The 23504-nt window shown below is 34.3% G+C and overlaps 1 protein-coding gene across 1 annotated transcript in view; it reads left to right on the top strand.

Moving 5' to 3' along the window:
* RNGTT (RNA guanylyltransferase and 5'-phosphatase) overlaps positions 1 to 23504 on the top strand; it is a 280203-nt gene that overhangs the window by 216233 nt on the left and 40466 nt on the right. Inside the window, exon 14 of the mRNA XM_001503749.6 lies at positions 18694 to 18760. Coding sequence (XP_001503799.1) covers positions 18694 to 18760 — 67 coding nt within the window. The remainder of the gene's footprint in view (positions 1 to 18693; positions 18761 to 23504) is intronic.

Below are 23504 nucleotides of genomic sequence, written 5' to 3'. Positions count from 1 at the left end.
ATGACACCTTGTTGAAATTTAACTTAAGTACTTATGAAATAGTTAATTTCCTTCAGAGTCTGTGCAGCTTATTTTACTTTTATTTGTGCCTGTACCCGTATGGAGTTGTTTCACGTTCGTATTTTAAGCTGCTTTGATCTTGCCTTACTAAATTATATTTTACCTTATAAAATACTTGAAATGTGCTTGCCGTTTTCAAGAATTGTAGTAGAATTCTATTTAAAAACAATACTAGTTGAAAATGTTTTCTAATCTTCCAGCTAGCTGCTTGGAACCATTTAAATTACAGAATCGTATTAATAACACCCTTCTTATCTGATATCTGACAGAAAGTCTCTCAGTGCTGTTTTTATGTTCTACTGACTTCTCTTTCCTTCTCTGCTCTCATTCTTCCCATTCCCACCCCAATAATTCATATATGATCAAATCAGACTCCTGAAGCAGAAATTCTGGTCTTAGAAAGTCAAAGGAGGCACTGAACTTGTGAGTTCTATGATAAAAACCAAACTTTAGGAAATGAAGTGGAATATTTAAGTTTGATCTTAGAAATAAATTAACTTGGGCCCTTCTAGCCATAATCAGAACATTGAAAGGTTTGTTGTCTCTTATGCCACAGGTGATTTCAGATGTTTTATTTCCAGCTAAGGATGTAATATAGCAACATTTTAAAATTTTGCATGAATACCTCGGGTTTTTTTTTTTCCTAAAACTAGATTGAAGAAGAATTTTAGGAAGTTGTTAAGCTTCTTCAATATTTCTGTTATGCCATTTGTAGGAATCCTGCTTTAAATTTCCCTGACACCAGGGAATCTTTATCTTGTTTGGATCATGCTAGAACTTTAGCTGTCAGTTTTGGTTTTGCATATCAGAAAATTTTATGGCAAAGTTATCTACATATAAATTTGCTTCATATCCGTTCATTTAAAAATATGCATTACATTTTTCAAGTATTTTTTGACTAAATATCAGTGTTAGTTCTTCCCTACAGAGGTGCGTGTTGTTTTGTTTTTTTCTTCTGTTATTTTTTTCTTTTGTTTTTTACTTACCATGCAGCCGTTGATCACCTGCTTTGTGTCAAACCCTCTACCAGAGGCCTGGGATTATAATATAAAATGTTATATGATGATACTTCATGGCATTTGATAAGAGTCTTAAAATATGAAAACTTCTATTAGTGTTTCCAATGTTGAGTTATAATGCATTTAAAGGAATTCCATAAAAACCAGCGTGTGAGTTTGCAGTTAACATGCAAGCCTCTACTTTCAGAGTTTAAAAGTCTTTAGTACTCAAAAGATTACCGCAATACATACTTCATGTGGATCTGTACTAGAATTTGCTAATTTGTCTTAGTTTCTTGTAGTTTAACTACTTCAAACCTTCTGCCTCTTTAAGCTATGAGCTCTTGAGGGCAGAGATCATCTTTATGTCTCTGGTACCTGCACCAGAATCTGGCATATACTATAAATGAATGATATACAATAAATGATTCAGTTTCCAGAAAGAGGGAGAAGATGGGCGAGAGCCAAGATGAATGGAGGTTTGACCTAGTTTTCCTCCCTTGTTGCCTTTCTCTTTTTTTCCCCCTTGTTTCTCTTTTGAAGAAGTAGGCCGTGTTGATGGAACGGATTCTCTGCATGCCTGATGAGGTTGGGTAGAGCTTTGCAAGCCCCAAACTGATTTTATCACTCAGAGTTGATCATGTTGTGGGGAATTAATTATCCTTAACCAAACTTTTTAATTAATAAAACAATGCCTATACAGCATGAGAATTAAGAACAAAGAACCAGAGGAAGAGAAGTTTGATTCCCAGTTCTACCTCTTACAAGCTGTGTGCCTTTAGGCAAATTAGTCATTTCTGTTAGCTTCCATATCTATTAAGTGGGGATAATAATGGTACTTAACTCATGGGGTTCTTTGACAAGATTAAATGACAATCCTAAATTCCTAATACTAAAGGAGTATTCAAATTAAAATTAATACCAGAGAGAAGACCAATGTAATGTAAAATTCAGCTTAGCACAGGGCTTTACCATTGAAGTTCTCAGTAAATAACTATAATTATTGTTATTGTTGCTTTTGTAACTATCAGTACTAATTTGTAGTGATATATCATTATGTGTACGTGTGTGTACATACACACACGTACACATACATACTCAGGCCTGCTATTTACAGCATCTAGTTTCTAATCTACCCAGGAAACTTAATTAGTTATTGGAAGATTGCTTTGTGACTGTGTGATCAAAGAAAAAGGGTTAAGTGATCCTGGAAGATATTTCACCAGGCTGTAATAGACCTTGTCTTCCATGTTAGGATATACTTTTCTAGCATCCAGATAACTCATCTTTGCTGATTATGTCAGTCGGTCTCTGTCTTCCCCTCTGACCATCTGCCTCTCTCTTTTTCTCCCTCTGTCATAAAGGCAGACACGCACGTGTCACGTAAATTCTGACAGATGTATGTTTTTAAATTCTCTCATTTGTCATTAACCACAAACCTCAGTATTTCATACAGGGCGATTAATTTTTTCTTCTTTTTAAAATGTCGTATATTTTGAGAATATACCTTGGTCATTTAATATATTCGAACTGATTTAGATTAAACAAATATAATTCAGTACATATATTATTTAATTTAATCCTCAAAACATTTCTGTGAAGTAAGTTATACCCATTTGCCCAAGAAAATACTAAGTCTAAAGAGGAGTTAAATGAGTTGCCTAAAGTTATACAGTTAATAAGCACCACAATTAGGAATCAGAGTTTCTCTGTGATTTCAAGCCACCCTTTCCATACATCATAACAGCCTGATCAGAAAGAGCCTAGAAGTCCCCATATATGACTCATCTCTTTTAGGTGGATTACTTCCATAAACATTATCCATTCGGTAGTGGTTTTTAGTTGACTCAACTTCAGAATGACCATTTCTGACCTTGTAACCCTCCTTATTAACTCAGAAAGTGGAAGGAAATAAAAGATTGGAGATCTTTGAGAAAAGAAAGAATAAGTGTTGAAGTTGGGAAAGTATCAAATAAATGGAGGACTAGATAGCTTTAGCAAGGAGACGAGAAGGAAAGCTAAAAATATATGTATAGAAATACAGATGAATTGAAGGATGGCTAAACTTGTAACTCAAGACTGGATTTTCTCCATTTCATGAGAAATGAAAGGGTTTTTGGAGGGAGAAGAGGAGGGGATGGACCTGAGGAGATTTGGAGAAAGGAAGAGGTCTGGAACAATATCTTTGGGGATCAAGAAGAGAAAAATGTTTGAAGTTGCTGATAGACTTGTATTTTAGGAATGGATATTTTTGCACTTTTAAAAATTGTGGTAAAATGTGCCTAACATAAAATGTACCGTTTTAACCATTTTTAAGTGTACAAATCAGTGACAGTCTCAGTGTTGTACAACCATCAACACTGTCCATTTCTAGAACTTTTTCATCATCCTGAACAGAAGATCTGTACCCGGTAAACAGTGACTCCCTGTTCTTTTCTCACCTTAGCCGCTGGTTATTCTACTTTCTGTGTCTATGAATTTGACTATGCAAAGTACTTCATATAAGTGGAATCATACAATATTTGTCCTTTTGTAACTGGCTTATTTCACATAGCATAATGTTTTCAGGGTTGATTTATGTTGTAGCATGTCAGCACTTCATTCCTTTTTAAGGCTGAATAATATTCCGTTGTATGTATGTACCACGTTTTGTTTATCAGTCATCGATGGGCATATGGATTGTTTCTTCTTTTGGCTACTGTGAATAATGCTGCTCTGAATGTTGGAGTACAAAAGAATGGGTTTTAAAACTACATCTTAAAAAATCTTTTATGAAATCACTGTTTATGAAGTGACTAATTATACTTCCATGCTGTTAAGTCATTCTGAAAGCCTGGTTAATTTGTTTGAGGAAAAGATGACATTGTTTGACTCCCCCTCATGTTTTTGCTGAGCACGTTCTAATGTTGCAATGACCATAACCTGCTTCAAGAATTCACATTAGTCACTTAATAGAATGGAGAAAATGAATGAAAAAGTATTGTGATTATCAGATAACCTGCATCTCATTTCTGGGGAATAATCAAATTGCTTTCATCATAAGGATATGAGGATCTTTAAATCATTTATAAAATGCGGTCCTAGTCAGCCAGGTAACATTTAGTTTATATTCATGGTTTTAAGAAATGTTAAAATTATCGTGCTTTATAGCACTGCTGGCACTATCCAGTGAAAATGTCTTTCTTATGGACATCTCATGATTTCCTGTTATCAGCCCAATACCTAAGATTCTGAAACTTCGTCTTCAATATTTAGACTAGATTATTGTTGTCACATTACTGAGGTTGAACTATCTCATGCATTAACTTTTAATTGTTATTTGATCAAGGTGTATATCAAGGATAAATATAGTAATTTATAAGCAAAATAATCGACATGCAATTCAGGATTCTAGTGAGTTCCTTTTAAATTTGAAGTAATTAAAAAATAGTTCTAGTATTATATCGTTAGTTATAAATGTATTTGGAACAGATATAAAAATAAAGGATAAAATGAATTGTCAGAGTTCAAATTCTTTTATATGAGCTATTCAACTAGGTAAAAAGTTCGTTTGAGGCCTTTACAAACTACAACTAGTCAGTAGTTACTCTGTTTGAATAAAAGAATATATTGATTCAATTAAGGCAGGAACTGTCTGTTGAGCTAACTCAAAATAGACTGATTCCTATTTATAAATAGTCATAAAAATAGTGAATAATTAATAACTTTAAAAAATAAAGATAGCTAGTACATGCCTAACAATGAAAAATAATAATTCAATACCTATCATAATCCATATTTTAAGAAAAAGGATACATATATAAAATTTACTAGAGGAGTATTCAAGTTAAAATTAATAGCACAGAGAGGACCAATTTAATGTGTATTCTGTCAGTGAGACACTTGGGCGGTTCTCTGTCTTTTTGGTTGTAGTTCATATGTCAGTCAGCATTTTGTGGAGAGTTCTACGAAGCTGAAATTCAGATTTGCAGTAAGTCTTTTCAGTATAGAATATAACAATCTCAGTCATTCTGGGGTCTGTCATTTAATAAACAACAACAACATTTTTCTCTTTGATTGATCATAGCTATTATTGAAATAGCTGGCAACGTGTGACATGGTGCTATAATTTAGACTGAAAAAATTGAGTTGTGAATAATACCCACTCAGCTTAAATTTCTCTGTTTCTAGTCTCCAGAGCATCTTTTGTATTTCTTTTTCTGCGGAAACAGCTTCTTAACATAATGTTCCTACATTTTCCCAGGGGAAAAGGAGGACTTCACAGGTCAAATTCTTGTCCAAAGTATACAGGAGAAACTTGTAGAACAAAAATAGAGGGGAAAAAAAGATTCTGAATTTCCTAGTACAGGAAATGAAATTTGTATTCCATTTAAGCTTTTAACAAATGTGCTTTACACATACATCATGGAGTCAATGTCAAGGAGGTGAAAATTTATGGATATGATGATGATTCAGATGTTTAGATTTGAGGCTGATCTCTGCATAGATCATTCCCCCCTCTCTTCCTCTGTAGGTAGAAGTGAGCTGTAGAATCGTTCTTAGGATCATTAGATTACAAACTAGACAGGGAGCTCCGTGTGTTTGATGATTTCCCGGTTAAAATCAACTTTTCAGACTATCCTCCTTCCTGTTTACACAGGCAGTTCTTCAAATAATAAATCAACTGTCCATTTAGAATGATCCGGGTAGATCAATTTAGAATTATTTGTAGACTCATTTCGCTGTACGGCCTATGAACAGTTGTAGACTTTCTTTTCTTACTAAACAAAATTTGGAAGATGAAGTTTGTACCATTTTTTACAGCATTATTGAGGAGTAATTGATATATAATAAACTGCACATAAAGTGTGCAATTTGATTGGTTTTTACGTGTGAAATCATCATTCCCTGGATAAGATGATGAACATATCCATCACACCCAACGTTGCCTCCTGCCCCTTTCTAATCCCTGCCTCCCCTTTCTCCCTTCCGTCTCCCCCCCTTATCTGACAACCACCAATCTGCTGTTGAGAATTTATTTTCTAGAATTTTCTATAAATGGAAGCATACAATATGTGCCCCCCCAACCCTTGCTTCTTTCAACTTTAAATTCATCCATGTTGTTACGTGTATCAATAGTTCATTTCTTTTTATAGCTGAGCAGTATTTTGCTGTATATATTCATTTGTTTAGAGTAGGGGTTGGCACTTCTTTTCTCTAAAGGACCAGATAGTAAATACTTCACGTGTTATGGGCCTGGATTCTCCCTTCTTGCCCTGTGGTCTAAAAACTCCAGATAGTAAGCTGGGGCAGGGGTAGGACTCACTTAATTTGTTTCCCTTCTCTCAAGTACTATTGATCTGTGCTGCCTCTTGTCCAATTTTTGAAAACCATTCTGTGACATTGTATTTTTAGTTGTTTAGTGGGAGTATGGCCTAGTCTAGTGCTTGTGCTTGTTACTCAGTCTTGGCTGGGAGTGGAAAATTTTTCTATACGTTTTTAATGCACTTAATTTTTTTTTCAATTTTAGTGCCTTTGTATTTAAAACCATTATGCCCATATATGTGAGTTCTGTGTTTTCATATTATATTGATGGCATAGAATATGTAGCTCCAATACTAAGAAGAGGATGAGTGACTTGGATTCCCTAGGAGCTCATCTCTTAAAATACTCGTCTATTTACACAGGAATATTAAAATATATTAATACATTAATATTGTACCTCTCATTTAGGAGTCGCTCTCACTCTCTTACTGATTGCTTATGTTGGTTTTTTCTTTATGCTTTTTATATTAAAACCTTTTATATTATGAAATATAATACACATACAGAAAAGAACATAAAACATGAATGTACAGCTTAATGAAATTTCATGTAAGCAACACCCATTTAACCACTTCTCAGGACAAGAAAGAATATATTTCCAGCATCTTCTTTCTCATTCACAAACTTCTCCCCCTCACCAAAGATAGCCACTACCCAGACTTCTGTGGTTTTACTTCCTTGCTCTTCTTTATACTTTTATTACTTAGATATGGATCTCTAAACAGTAGAGTTTGGTTTTAACTGTTTTTGATCTTTATGTAAATGCAACCCCATGTTCTTTTATGTTTGGCTTCTTTTGCTCAGTCATGATTTTGAAATTCATCCATCATATGTGGAGTTTGTCCTTTTCATTGTACTATATATATATGTAAAACATAGTGTTATATGTAGGCATTTGGATGGACTGCAGTTTGGGGTGATTACTCATAATTGCCAAACATATTTGTGTGTGTGCTTTAGGACACGTGCATTCACACATGTTTGTTGGGTATACGTATACCTAAAATTGGAATTGCCAAGTCCTAGGGTATTTGTATGTTTGACTTAGGAGATAATGTGTGTTAATTTCTTCTACTTGGTGGCTTCTTTCAGTCTCTTGATAGTGTCTTTTTTTAAAATTAATATTTCTTTTTCCCTCCCAATTTATTGAGATATAATTGATATATAACATCGTATTAGTTTAAAGTGTACAATATAATGATTTGATATATGTATATATTGTGAAATTATTGTTTAGCCAACATTCATCACCTCACATAGTTACAACTTTTTTTTCTTTTTTTTAGAGATTTTATTTTTCCTTTTTCTCCCAAAGTCCCCCGGTACATAGTTGTGTATTTTCAGTTGTGGGTCCTTCTGGTTTTGGCATGTGGGATGCCGCCTCAGCATGGCTTGATGGGCGGCGCCATGTCCGCGCCCAGGATTTGAACTGGCGAAATCCTGGGCCCCCAAAGCAGAGTACGTGAACTTAACCACTCAGCCACGGGGCCGACCCCAACATTTTTTTCCTGTAATGAAAATTTTGAGATCTACTCTCTTAGCAACTTTCAAATATACAATACAGTACTGTTAACTATAGTCATGCTGCACAGTACATCTCCAGAACTTATTGATCTTACAACTGGAAGTTTGTAACTTTTGACTCCCTTTGCCCATTCCCCCTACCCCCAACCTCTGGCAACCACTGATCTGTTCTCTATTTCTCTGAGCTCAGTTTTTTTTATATTCCACTTGCACGTGAGATCATATAGTATTTGTCTTTCTCTTTATGACTTATTTTACTTAGCATAATAATAGTCTCAAGTTCCATCCATGTCGCAATGGCAGTATTTCCTTTTTTTATGGCTGAATAAAATCCTGTGTGTGTGTATGTGTGTATACACACCACGTTTTCTTTATCCATTCATCCACTGATGGACACCTAGGTTGTTTCCATGTTTTGACTGTTGTAAATAATGCTGCAATGAATGTGGGGGTGCAGCTGCCTCTTTGAGGTAGTGATTTCATTTCCTTCAGATATATACTCAGAAGTGGAATTTCTGGATCATATGGTAGTTCTATTTTTAATTTTTTGAGGAATCTCCATACTGTTTTCCATAGTGGCTGCACCAGTTTACATTCCCAGCAACAGTGCATGAGGGTTCTCTTTTCTCTGCATCCTCTCTAACATTTGTTGTCTCTTATCTTTTTGATAATAGCTGTTCTACCATGTGTGGGGTGATAGCTCCTTGCGGTTTTAAATTGCATTTCCCTGATGATTAGTGATGTTGAGCACCGTTTCATGTACCTGTTTGTCATTTGTGTGTCTTTTAGTTCCTCTGCCTGTTTTTTAATCAGGTAGTTTGTTTTTTTGCTATTGAATTGTGTGAGTTCTTTATGTATTTTGAATATTAACCCCTTATCAGATATATGGTTTGCAAATGTTTTCTTCCATTCTGTAGGTTTCCTTTTTGTTTTGTTGATGGTTTCCTTTGCTGAGCAGAAGCTGTTTAGTTTGATGCAGTCGCACTTATTTATTTTTGCTTTTGTTGTCTTTGCTTTTATTGTCAAATCCAAAAAAGTCATCATGAAGACTAACGTCAAGGAGCTTACCCCCTCCTTTTTCTTCTGGGCGTTTTATGGCTTCAAGTCTTACATTCAAGTCTTTAATCCATTTTCAGTTGATTTTTGTGTATGGTGAAAGAAAGGAGTCCAGTTTCATTCTTTTGCATGTGGCTGTCCAGTTTTCCCAATGCTGTTTATTGAAGAGACTCTCCTTTCCCCATTGTATATTCTCAGCTCCTTTGTCATAAATTAATTGATCATATATGCATATCTTTTAAATTTATTGTAAAATAATTTTAAACATATACAAAAGTTGCAACAATAGTGCAGAGTATTCCTGTATATCTCTCACATTGTTTCCCCTATTGCTAACATCAGGAAATAAATGTTGATACAATACTATGAACTTATCTACATTCTTTATTCTAATTTTGTGAGTTTCCCCACTAATATTCTTTTTCTTTTCTAGGATCTTATCCACCATCCCACATTGCAGTTAGTTTTTATGTCTCCTCAATCCAATTTGTGACAATACCTCACTTTTTTTTTTTTTCATGATCTTGACACTTTTTGAAGAGTACTAGTCAGTTATTTTATAGAATGTACCTTAGTTTGATCTTTTTGGGGTATGCTCTGGCAAGAACACCGTAGAAGTGATATGTGCCCTTCTCAGTGCATTATATGGTATGGGGATGGGTGGGTGGGCATGTCCATAAATCTTAACACTGGTGATGTTGGACTTAATTACTTGGTTAAAGTTGTCTGGTGGGTTTTTCTAAAGTTGCTGTATTTTCTTTGTAATTAATAAGTGTTTTCTGGGGAGAAACTTTGAGACCAGGCAAATATCATGCTTCTCATCATGCTTTCATTTTCTAGTTCTAATATCTTTCAGTTGTTTTTGCCTGCAGCAGTCATTGTTGTAGTATTTTTCCATTTCAACTTGGTAAATATTTCAAATAATGATGAATTTCAGTTTCCCTCATTCTTATAAAATGTGTTCATTGGAATTTTACTGTAAAGAACTGTCCCTCTTCCCCGTATGTTTACTTATATTAGTAAGGACTTAAGAATATTTTATTCTGTGGGTTACAATGCAGTATTATCATTTTATTTTGCTCTTTTGACTTTGGTCATTGAGAACTCCTTCAGTTTGACTTTTGTGTCTTTTTGACATGCTCTCATCATTTTCAGCACTCCTTTACTTTCTAGTTCCACAAGGTGTTCCAGGCTCTTCTTATGTTTTCCCTCCCTTAGTTCAAGAATCAGCCATTTCTCCAAGGAGCCCAGGCTTCTGTTTCTTTTTAATTGGTGAATGATAGAAACAAAAATCTAGATTCTAGGTGTGGTCATTGCTGCTGGTGTCATTACAGGCCCTCGCAGTTGTTAGAGCCAGGAATGTTCATGTATTAACATGCACCCACACATTTATATTTATTTCTTTACCCATCTGTGAATATATTAAAAACCATGAGTTTCTACTAATACCTCTGATTCTAATCCAACATCATAACGTTAATTCCAGTCTTTCCCCTTGTCTTATTTATAACCTTGTACAGTGAGAAACTTGTACCTCCTTATCCATGATATATTTATTTGTTTGTTAAATACTAATACAGTCATGTGCCACATAAGAATGTTTTGGTCAGTGATGGACTGCAAATGTAACCGTGATCCCATAAGATTAGCACCGTGTAGCCTAGGTCTATAGTAGGCTATACCATCTGGGTTTGTGTAAGTACACTCTGTGGTGTTTGCACAGCAGAACTGCCTAACAATGCATTTCTCAGAATGTATCCCTGTCGTTAAGTGATGCATGACTGTATGCATATAAAGTGTTTTCGGAATTACTAACCCATGCTCCTCTGAGAAACGAGTTTACTAACGCAAGAACTAACTGTGTTTGTGTACAGTTCTTTTTATCTCTTGCTTTACAGAGTATGTCAAAGTACTGTTTCCTCAAGTTACTTATTTTAGCTCTTTTTCATCCCCATCCCCCTTAATGTGGGGTATTATTCATTTGTAATACAATTATTTTTATTCCATTTTGGGTTCCCCCAACAAACTGATTGATTTTAACTGATTGTTTATTTGTTTGGTGTATGGAACATTATCATGGTTATAACAGTCATAACTATAGAAAAGATTATCCTCATGGAAGTGTCCCTCATCACGCACCTTAATACCTATTCCCTATAAGAACCAATCTCTTTAGTTTCTGTTTTAGCTTTCATGAAATTCTTTTGCACAAATGAACAGATACATGAATATTTTCTAATACTTTTTCTTTCTTACATAAAGAAATATACACACTATATATACACATAAATACTTGCTATATATGTATACACATACGTTTATATGCTATACATCCTCTTTTGTACTTTTCTTTTTTTACTTAACAGTAAGTATATTCTAGAAGTTGCTCCTTATCAGTAAATAGAGATCGTCCTCATTTTTTACAGCTGCCTGTTACTCCATTGTGTGGATGTACTATAACTTATTGAACCACACTGCTATGTATGAACATTTAGGGGGTTCCCCAGATTTTGCAGTTACAAGCAGTTTGCAGTGAATAGCCTTGTGAGTATGTATTTTTGAGTTTTTGGGGCTACATCTTCAAGGCAGATTGTTAGGGAGATTACTGGCTCAAAAACTAAGTGCGTATGTGGTTTTGTTAGATATTGCCACGTTTCCCTCCACAAGTGTTGTCCTAGTTTGCTTGTCCATAACAGTATGCAAGAATTCTTGTTTTCCACAGCCTGGCCAACAGAATGCATTGAGCGTACGTTTCAATTTTTGCTAATCTGATAGGTGAGAAATGGTATCTCAGTGCTGTTTTAATTTTCATTTCTCTAATTATGAGTGAGTTTGAATATTTTTATGTATTCTTAATATCCGTTTTTTGTGCAAATTGTCTTTTTCTTACTTTTCCATCAGGTTATTAGCCCTTTTCCCTGTCAGTTTTGAAAAGTTTTTAATAATAAGGTTGTTAGTCCCTTTTCTATGTGGTGTATGTTGCAAATATTTTCTTAGAGTTTGTCAGGTGTCTTTTTGACTTTATTTTGTGGTATTTTTGCCTTGCTAAATTTTTTTATTTTTATATGGTATGATTCACCAATATTTTCTCTTGTTATATCAGAGTTAAAGAGGAATTTACCCAAGTTTGTTTTGCTTCTAACACTTGTTTTGTTGAGGTTTGTAACCTTTATAAGGTCTTTTTGTTTTGTTTTGTTTACTTAGATTGCCAATCCATTTGGAGTTTATTCTTGTGAATTGTGTGAGGTTTGGATCTTAGTGTATCTGTTGATAAATAGAAATTATTAATTTTAATGTAGTCAAATTTATCGATCTTTTCCTGTATGATATATTGTAATCTATGTGGATAGCCAGTTATCCCAGCATTGTTTGTTAGGAAGACCATCTTTTCTCCACTGCTCTGCATTGCCAACTTTGTTGTAAGTCAAGTGTCTATGTATGTGTAGGTCTGTTTCTAGGTTCTCTATTATTTTCACTGGCCCACTTGTCTGTCCTGATGCCAACACCTCATTTTCTTTATTGCTGAAGCTTTATAAGAAGTCTTGACATCTAATGGAGCCAGTCTTCTTATTTTGTTCTTCTTTAGGAGAATCTTTTACATTCTTGTTCTTTTGCTTTCCCATATCTATTTTCTAATGAGCTTATTAAGTCTCAGTGGACTTAAGTTTTCAACTCATTTGGGTAAATACCAAGGAGTGGGATGCTGGATCATATGGTAAGAGTATGTTTAGTTTTGTAAGAAACTGCCAAACTGTTCTCCAGAGTGGCCGTACCATTTTACTTTCCTGCCGGCAGTGAATGACAGTTTCTGTTGCTCCACATCCTCATTACATTTGATGTCAGCATTCTGGATTTTGTCCATTCTAATAGGTGTGTAGTGGTATCTTGTTGTTTTAATTTGCATTTCTCTGATGACATATGATTTTGAACATCTTTTCGTATGCTTACTTACCATCTGTATATTTTCTTTAGTGAGGTGTCCGTTCAGGTCTTTGGCCCGTTTTTTTAATTAGGTTGCTCGTTTTCATATTGTTTGAGTTTTACAAGTTCTTTGTATATTTTGGATAACAGTCCTTTATCAGATATGTCTTTTGCAAATATTTTTTCCCAGTCTCTGGCTTGTCTTCTCATTCTCTCTTGATCAACGTTGCATTTTCATATCTGAGTGTCAGAGTTATGCTGATTTTATAAAATGAATTGGGAAATATTCCTTCTTTTTCTCTTTTCTGGAAAAATTTGTATATGACTGAAATTAATTTTTCCTTAAACGTTTGGTAGAATTTGCTGAAGAATCTACCTAGACCTTTTGCTTTCTTTGTGGAGATCATTAAAATTTTTTATAGTAGGACAACTAAGATAATCTATTTTTCTGTGTGTCAGTTTTAGTACATTATATTTTTCTAGAAGTTTTTCCATTCTAAATTTTCAAACTTGTTGGTATAAAGGTGTTTATAATATCCTTCCATTATTTTTTAGTATATGTAGGCGGCTATGTTCTCTTTATTATTTCTGATACTGATTATTTGTGCCTTACCCTTTTTATTGTCAGTCTCATTAGGGGTTTATCAATTTAATCATTCTTTTAGGAGAAATAAGTTTTAATCTCTTAATCCTCTCTAGTGTATGTTTTCTAATCATGTATTTCTGCGCACTGTTTTTTTTAAATATTTTCTTTGGGTTTAATTTACTGTTATTTTTCTAATTTTTTGATGTGGTTGGCTAACTCATTTTCAGCATTTCTTCTTTTTTGATAGATGCATTTTGGATTATAAATTTCTAATTTAGATTTAGCTGCACCTCACAAGTTTTGATATATTGTTATTTTGTTGTCTAGTTTGAAATATTTCATAATTTCTATTGGAATTTCCTTTCTATTCTATAAGATATCTTTTTAGACATGAGAATTTTCTGGTTATTTTTGTTTTTGACTTCTAACTGAATTATTGTGTTCAGAGACTATAATATGAATTACTTTATTTGTTTTAATTTGCTTTGTCAGGGAAGTGGGAGAATTCCCCCTCCCCCAGCTCTTCCTTAAGGTTCTTATGGCTGGTCAAATAATTAAAAAGGCAGGTTAGCAAGAGAAAATCAAGCAAAGTTTAATAGTGTGTATACACAGGAGAAACTCAGGAGAAACTGAGTAACTCAGCCAAGTGGCCAAGCTTCCTGTTTAAGTATCTTCAGCTACAGACCAGGAGGATGTTGGAGTGGTGATTTGGGGCTTCAAAGAGGAGGAAGGCAACTCACATGGAAAGGGAAAAGCAAGTGTTTGGCGAATAGAACTTTAATAAGAGTGGGCTTAGCAAGGATCCTCCCAATCTGCCGAAACCTAGAGTTATCTGTGATGATGGCCTGTCCTGGGGACAGGTCTTTATTTTAAACTTCTTTTAGGCACTTAGGGGGGAAAGGTCGAATGTTCTTCCTGAGTCTGAGCCTTTATTGTCTTCAGCTGGAAATAATCCACATACCAGAGTGGTGCATCTTGGGGCAGCCTGCCCTGACCCCATCAGCTTCATGGCCCTGTGCGTTGCCAGTTTTTGTAAATGTTGTGTGTGTGCGTGTTCTGTGCTCCATGTATTGTGCCGCTGCTGAGTGGTGTTCTAGACAGTTTTGTTAATGGTGTTGCTGAATTCTTCTGTATTCTTATTGCTTTTGTACTCTGCTTTTGCCATCATTTACTGAGAGAGGAAAGTTAAAATTCCTACTGTGATTGTGGATTTGTTTAATTTCGTCACATGCATTTGTTAATTGTTTTATTTTACATATTTTGTAGCTATGTTATTAGATGCATATACATTTCTGACAAATTGAACGTGTTATTATTTTGAGGTATCTTCCTTTGTCTCAATAATACTTTTTACCTTGACATTTTCTTTGTCTGATAATAAGATAGTTATACATCGTGTTGGTATTTATTCTCTGAATATTGACAGCCCAACATTTCTTCTTGTATCCCTTTGCAAAATGATTCAGCTTTCTCTTGTTTACTTTAGCATCTTACTAATCTTTCCCCTGTCTTATTTATTTCCCTCTATATTTCACTTAACCAAACATCATTTTCAGGTGATTTATTTCTGTTGGCCAATAGATTCTTTATTTAAACACGTCATTGTTGGTAGTGGTGGTTTTTTTTTTTTTTTTAACAATAATCTAGAGCATTTTGTTATGCCTGTACTAGGATTTAGAAAGCAAACCAGAATAGAAAAGTGTAGGCTATGAAAAAGTCTCTTAGGATAATAATAAACTTATTGGCTCATCCAAGTTTTATCTGGGCCTATGGGCATATGCTGCTTTCATTTACTAAAATTTACTAGAATTTACTAGAATTCCTAATAATTTAGGCCTTCTTAATAATAGCATTTTCTCAAATTCAAAAGGGCACTAGTGATCCCATAGTAAGTGCATTTGCTTTCTCTTTTTTTCTCGTAGTAGATATGTTGGACATAGTCTTCTCTTTGGAGAACTTTCTGTTTGGGTAAGAAGTGGGATTTGATATAAGTCAGTATTTAAGATACTGTAAGTTTTTTGAAGGTATTTTGTTGCAGTTGAAAAGTATAAGTTAGTAGGTATTATAATTATAGCTTTTAGACAGAGTAGTTAATTTTGAGTTATTGAGCTTATTCTTATTTTTAAAAAGATCATCTTTCCCTCTTTTTAACTTTTAATTTGGAATAATTATAGACTCAATGTCTTTTTAAAGCAATTTTTCTATGTCTGATATATCATCAATTTAGGGTGATTGAAGTTCTTTTAAGTAATGTTCATTCTATTACCTGACAAGTTTTATTTTCCCTTCTTTCTGTGAGAAACTTTTCTGGAAATAATTTTGCAGCTTTCTTTCCTGGACAGGTGTTTGTAATATTTGTATTTTGGAAATTGAAGCAAATTGAACGTTAGTTTTGTGTATCTTTATTTTTTCAAAAGCTGTAATAGATCTCCCCCCGCACACAACATTGCCTTATTTTCGCTACTTTCCGAAAACATCCTTTTGGTAGCCACACTATAGAAGCATTTAGTTAGAAGCAAATATTTTAAGAGTTGTTAGCATTTGTATATAAGTTATGTTAATGTTCAGGTAACTTAAAGGCAAAACAATTGGTACTAAATGAGTCAGGGTTTCTATTTTAACATATAAGTATAAATGCATCTATCAGTGCTGAATTAACGCCTTACTCTGGGGATTTAAAATGTGATTGCTATATTATATGCAAGTACCCGGTCATGGTAAAATGGTGCCTATTATTTGACAATAATTATGTATACAATTTGGCAAAATAACTTTTTGAAAAGTAAAAACATTTTCAGAAAAGTCCCATCTTAAAAGTGAGAATTTGTGTTCTCAAAGTACTAATTATTTTACACATACATAGTAGGCCTTTAAATTATGATACATATTAAAACCCACTCAAATGATGGTGGTAATCTACTATGGTAAGGAATAATAGGTACACGAATGAGAAGGAATGGTATTTAAAAGCTGAAATATATATATGCTATGTATTTGATAGATTTAAGAAATTTCTTGTTTAGGAAAAGGTAGTTATTAGATAGGCAAGTTGGAGGTAGGGGGGACACGTTAAATAGGATTTTGGCAAGCTTCCTGAAATGCATATGCATAGTAATTAGAGGCATATTGATTTTTAAATGTCAACCAGCTTTTATTCTTTTCTTTTTCCAGCATCTATTTATACGAACAGTAACTGTTCTTACTTCTAAAAGGGGGTTTATCAAGGTTTTTGTGAACATTTGTTATACAGGAAATAAATTACTAGTGATATGTATAACTAACATTAAATTTGTGATCCTAGCAATGATTTGTGGGAGATTTAAAGTTTTGTTGGTTGGATTAATTTCTTATTTGTCAATTGATGGCTAAGAAATTCTCCATTTCACAGTTGAGACTTAGGGACATTTCTTCATGCTTTCTACTTGCATGGAGTGAACAAATGCCTTCAGTCTTGGTTATAACCTTCCACAACATGCCAAAGCTAATTACTTCAAGTATCACTTGTATTCCAAACTTAAGTAGCATTTTGCTGAATTGGTTTAATTTAGGATTGTGTTCATAAACTATTAGCTGTCTTTTAGTGACCTTTAATGCTTTATAGGCCTTTAAGGAGTGTTGGAGAACAGAGGATGTTCCCGGGAACTGGGTATCTACCTTATTTCATAAAATCTAAGGTGCTTTGAGAGTATGCTTTCTTAGTCTTACTAGATTGAGTCAATGGAAGGTAACCACACAACCACCTGACACCTGTCACCTGGTAACAATGATTAGAAGACACTGTAGAGTATCAGAGTCAGTTTGATTTCAGGGAAGTTAAAATATGAATAAATGCATATCCTGGAATTTTTGAAGTAGAGTTTTTGAAGTCACTAACTAAATTTAAAAGGATGGTTATGATAATCATGTGTTCTGATTTTTTTTTATGATTAGACTAGTATGGTACACTGAGAATTTTTCATTTGATTGTTTTGAGTTTGCTGTTTTTTCCTTCACTTTAGATACTATTCAGTGTTCCATTCTCAGATTCATGTAATAGAATTTACAATCATCCTAGAGATAATTTTTTACCTGCCATAAAAGGCTATTAACTTTGCTATCTCGATTCTGAGGGGACTCCTATCTTGACCTAGTTGCTTTGGGCAAGGAGTATAGGCAATTTTGTATTCTTTATGTACAATAATGTTAAGACTGGAGTTGTGTCCATTACTCACAGTGTCCATTAGGAAAAGATTTATGATAAAAGGAAGTGAGATAAACACAGGAATATTTACTTTAATCATGCTCTTCTCATGCCCTACACCACTACACACTCCACAAGCACAATTCTCTAGATGGTATTTCCTCATTCACAATATTTGAATACAGTCAGGAATGATGGACCCCCTGAAGAGGGGATAGGAAGTGAGGGATGATGCCGGGGAAGGTAACTGTTATTTTTTTTCACCCTCTATATGGTTTGATTTTTATTCTCACGTGCATTTATTGTTTTTATAAGATATGACTTCATATCGCTTACAAATTAAAAAGATATGGCATTTGACATTCTTCATGGTCCATTCCAAACTTCCTTTGGGTTTTCATCTCCAACTAAATTATCTGTTACTCCAGCATTCTTTGTCTCAAATTTTCTGCATTCTCAGGACTTTGTTTAAATTTCTCCCTTCGCCTTACTTACCCTTTAAGGCTAAGCCCAAATTCCACCTATTCAAACATTTCCATCTCCCTCCATAGCAAGTAACTCCTATTCCACTACTTTGCAATGGTGAATACCTCTGTACTTATCAGAGGCCACCTTTTGTTAGGTTAATTATTTATGTGTCTGGTTTTCCTGTTAAATTTTGGGACTGAATTATTTAGGCTTGTGTTATCTCCTATAATGTGTAATATAGATATACAATATAAAATGAGTGTTTCTTGAATTGGATCCTTATAGATTTGTAAATATATGCATTACTTATTTTAATATTCCCCCCAGAGACACTATGCAGTAATTTTGCTAGAATAACTAATATGCTAGAGTGTTCTGCATTTACATTTCCATTCTTAACATTTACCCACTATTTTCTGAAGTATAAGAATTATTCTTTTGCTGGTTCCTGTCCGATAGTGCAAAAGACAAGAATAACTGCATAGATATTGTTTTTTCGCAGTTATCTATCTGTTATACAAATTTTGATGATTATACAACCTTACATTTAAGGAAGAATATTTAAAAATAATGGGTTTTTTTTTTGTCCTTTGTAGGTTACTTCCTCAGAATGTTGGCCTTCTCTATGTTGGAGGTTATGAAAGACCCTTTGCACAAATCAAGGTATGATTGTTTGTTTTTTAGTATACTTCTTGTACTGGTGGTTCTCTTGTCCAGAACCCACCAAAACCCTGCAAATAACCGTCAACATATCAAAAATATTGTGAATGTGAATTATTAATTTCATTTGCTTTTGCGTATCTTTGCTGAGGAAGAAATTGTTTTTCAAAGAGTTGATTATTTTAATGTTCTTGCCCATAGTAGAGTTGACTTTGACTGAAATACTTCAGTTGATTAGTTAAAAAGAGAACAATTTAGAGCCATAGATTAATCTTTCAGATTACCCCTCTGGCCATTAAAAAAATTTTGATAGGGCCTGGCCCCATGGCCCAGTGGTTAAAGTTCTGTGTGCTCCACTTTGACAGCCTGAGTTCGTGGGTTTGGATCCTGGGCACAGACCTGCTCTACTCATTGGCCATACTGCGGAGATGTCCCACGTACGAAATAGAGGAATATTGGCAGGGATGTTAGCTCAGGGCTGGGCGTCCTGAAGCAAAGAAAAAAAAAATTGAGGAGGATTGGCACTGGATGTTAGCTCAGGGCGAATTTTCCTCAGCAATAGATAAACAAACAAATAATTGATAGCTTTATTGAGATATAATAAATACAATAAACTGCACATATTTAAAGTGTAAAATTTGATAAATTTGACATGCTTACGCTTGTGAAATTCATCGCTATAATCAAGATAATGAATATATCCATCACCTCCCAAAATTTCCTCGGGCCCTTTTGACGGTCCCCTCTCCTGCCCTTCCTTTTACCCTTCCAGTCCCCAGGTGACCACTGGTCTGATTTCATGTCATTATAGATTAATTTACATTTTCCAGAATTTTATATAAATGAGTCATACGGTATTTCTCCCTGCCTCTCTCCCTCTCCCCCTCTCTCTGCTTCTTTCAATCACCATAATTATTTTGAGATTCCTCCACGTTGTTGTACTTATAAATAGTTCATTCTTTTGTATTGCTGAATAGTATTCCATTATATGGTTCTAGCACAATTTCTTTATCCTTTCACTTGTTGAGGGACATTTGGGTTGTTTGTACTTTTTGGCTGTTACAAATAAACATGCTGTGAACATTTGTATACAAGTCTCTGTATGGATATATACTTTCATTTCTCTTGGGTAAATACCTAAGACAGGAGTGGCTGGGTTAAATGACAGTTGTGTGTTTAACTTTTTAAGAAACTACCAAACTTTTCTCACCAGCAGGGTGTGAGAGTGCCAGTTCCTCCACACGCTCACCAATGTTTGATGGTCAGTCTTTTTAAATTGAACCATTCTTGTAGGTGTGCAGTGGTGTTTGATTGTAGTTTTAATTTGTGTTTCTGTAATGACTAATAATGTTGAGCATCTTCTCCTGTGCTTATTTGCCATCTGTACATCTCTAGTGAAGTGTATGCTCAAATCTTGCCATTTTTTAGTTGGATTTTTTGTTTTTTTACTGTTAAATTTTGAGCATTCTTTATATCTTCTGGATGTAAGTCTTTATCAAATGTGTGATTTGCAGATAGACATTTTCTCCCAGCTGTGGCTCGTCTTTTCATTCTCTTAAAAGGGTCCTCAAAGAGCAGAACTTGTTAATATTGATGAAGTTTAGTTTATTAATTTTTTTTCATGGCTCATGCTTTTGGTGTTGATCTAAGAAATATTTGTCTAACCCAAAGTCACAAAGATTTTTCTCCTATGTATTCTTCCAGAATCCTTATAGTTTTAGGTTTTGCATTTAGAGTTATTATCCATTTAGGTTAATTTTTATATATGATTCAAGGTCTAAGGCATAGAGGAATGTCATCCCCCACCTCCTTTTGTGCATGTGGATATCCAGTTGTTCCGTAACCATTTGTTAAGAAGATTATCCTTTCCACCATTGAATATCCTTTGCCTCTTTGTTTCAAATCAATTGATCATCTATGTCTGAATCTACTTCTGGATTCTTTATTATGTTCCACTGACCTCTGTGTCTCTCCCTCTGCCTATACCACACCGTCTTGATTATTGTAGCTTTATAATAAGTCATGAAGTTAGGTAGTGTAAATCCTCCAACTTTGTTCTTTTTCAAAGTTGTTTTGGCTAATCTAGGTTCCTTTAATTTCCACATGAATTTTAGAAGCACCTTGTCAATTTCTATAAAAATGCCTCCTGAAATTTTTATTTGTATCACACTGAATCTGTAGATCAGCTTGATGAGAAATGATATCTTAACAATATTGAATCTTGCGGTTCATGAAGATGTCTCTCAGCAGTATTTTGTTATTTCAGTGTATTGGTCTTGCACGTTTTTGAAATAAATTTATTTGTAAATGTTTTATATTTGTGATGCTATTATAAAAGTATTTTTGTTTCAATTTCTGATTGTTCATTGCTAGTATTTAAAAAGATGATTAAATTTCTTTTGTTTTTAAATCGTACAATTTTACTATACTCAATTATTCTAGTAGCATTTTTGCAGATTTGATAGGATTTTCTACATAAATGATTATGTCATCTACTAAAAAAGACAACTTTCCTTTTCCTTCTGATCTGGGTGCCTTTTATTGCTTCTTCTTACTTTTACACACTGGCTAAAAACTACAGTACAGAGTTGAATAAAAATGGTAAGAAGAGACATCCTTGCCTTCGTCCTGATCTTAGAGGGAAAGCATCCAGTCTTTCATCAAAAATTGTTTTTATAGGGGGCTGGGCCTGTGACCTAGTGGTTAAGTTCGGTATGCTCTGCTTTGGTGGCCAGAGTTGGGTTCTCAGCACGGACCTACACCACTCATTGGCAGCCATGCTGTGGTGACAGCCTACGTTCAAAATAGAAGGAGATGGGGTCAGATATTAGCTCAGGGTGAATCTTCCTCAGCAAAAAAAAACTTTTTGTAGTAATATTATTTGAGGGTTGAATTGTAGATTCCACCTAGGCTTTCCTGTAAGAAATGGAATAATAATATGAGAGTTCAAGGTAGTTAATAAAAAGGCAAGTTTGAGATCATCCTTTTTCTTTGTTATTATAATTTTTGTTAATGTTTTCTGGCAGGCCTAAAAAATTTGTTGTTTGTTTACTTTTCTGATTTTTCTTCACAGTTGTTTCTTGGCTCCATGAATTATTTTTCTCCTGTTCATTTGTGGGATGTGAGTTTAAATTCCTTTCCATATGCATATATGACGTATATTTTTATGCTTTGAAAAACAAGGAATTTTCAGAATAGGACATAAAAGGTATTTAATACTGAGGAGGTTTAGTCACATTATTGACATTTTTAAATGAAAAATCGTGTCTTAGTTACCATAGCATCAGCATCTCTTTAAATACCTCCATTAATTTAACTTAAATCAAAACACTCTGAAAAGTTCATCATCAGGATCTTAAGTTGTGGACCCTCTTGAACTTTTCTGATTCCTCAAGGAATGACAAGCATTCAGGTACAATTTCCTTCTATTTTTAATATCCCTGGAATACGAGTGGAGTTGGCAAGTCTCTTCATAAACCTCCCTCACTTTCCTCTTCACCCAATTCAGCAGTGTAGCCAGGAGTCCTAACAGGTTTCAGCAGGAACATTTCTGAAAGCCCAATTTTCTTCTGTTCATTGGTTTGGTAAATCCTGTTTCTCCTTATTAGAACTGAAATAACTAAAACTGAGAGGCTTATCTGATATATTTAGGGCAAGGAAAAATTTGTGCGTGTGTGTTTGTGTTACATACTGTTTCAAAAACATCGTCTAAGTGTGTGAGAGGGTAATTTTCCATCCCTCACTTGACTCATTAACATAGCATTTTCTTTATCCAGGCCCTTCCTAACAAGCCCGGTGACAGAGGTCAATCCTTTGTCAATCCTTTATGCTGGGATAATCGACTCGGTAGAAAAAGTCCATTATTTTAGTGCACCTTTTTCCTTTGATGTTGCAGTGGGAGAGGTTTCACTCATACACTGTGAATGGACTTCTTATCTTTATTAATTATCCTAGTTCTTTCATAATTCCTATGGTTCTTATGAAAGTGTTATGTACATCTCTCCCTAATTGGAATACTTACAAGTTAATTGGAGAACAATGAAAAGTCAGGATTTAAATGCTTGAGATTAAGGTAGAAATTTAACGTTCATTTCCTCCTTTGCCTTGCACCTGACTTTTTTAGGACATGAAGTACCAGTTTTATGCTCATTTTTCTCCCACTAAACTAAATGTAATGCTACTATGTGTGGCATAGATATCAGATATAACCTGTAATAAATGGAAACTGTTGTTTTTCTTAGGAAGATATTTGTTGTAAGTTTTTTTTTTTGGTAAATCGAGAAAGGAAATTGTTCACTTGAATACTTAGGAAAAGGAATTCTCATTCGTTAACATCACAGGACTAAGTGTGAGTGACATGTTAGAGGCTCTGTTAAAGAGACGTTTTACAATTCTGTTTCTAAAAAGGAGCTTCATTTTATAAAGATCAGAAAGAGAAAAAGAAAAACACAAAAAGGTTAATAGATATTTGGACAGAGTCAAATGAGTTCAGAAATTTGCTGTAACATGACAATAGATATCTGTACTGTTAATATACATCATAAGTCATTACAACCATTCTTACAGACACACACACACACTCTTTCATCATTACCCATTTTTAGTTTTGATTTTCTATCCAAGCCCTAGATAAAGACACAAATATGTGCAAACATGGGACTTTAATGGTAGTCTTAGACCAGTATATGTTCATGCTAGTTTCATTATTTTTAGGAGCAGTTATTCCAACTTAGTCAGCCCTGGTGGT

This window comes from Equus caballus, chromosome 10 (assembly GCF_041296265.1).
Source record: "Equus caballus isolate H_3958 breed thoroughbred chromosome 10, TB-T2T, whole genome shotgun sequence".
Taxonomy (NCBI): domain Eukaryota; kingdom Metazoa; phylum Chordata; class Mammalia; order Perissodactyla; family Equidae; genus Equus; species Equus caballus.
This window is presented reverse-complemented; position numbering and strand designations above follow the sequence as displayed.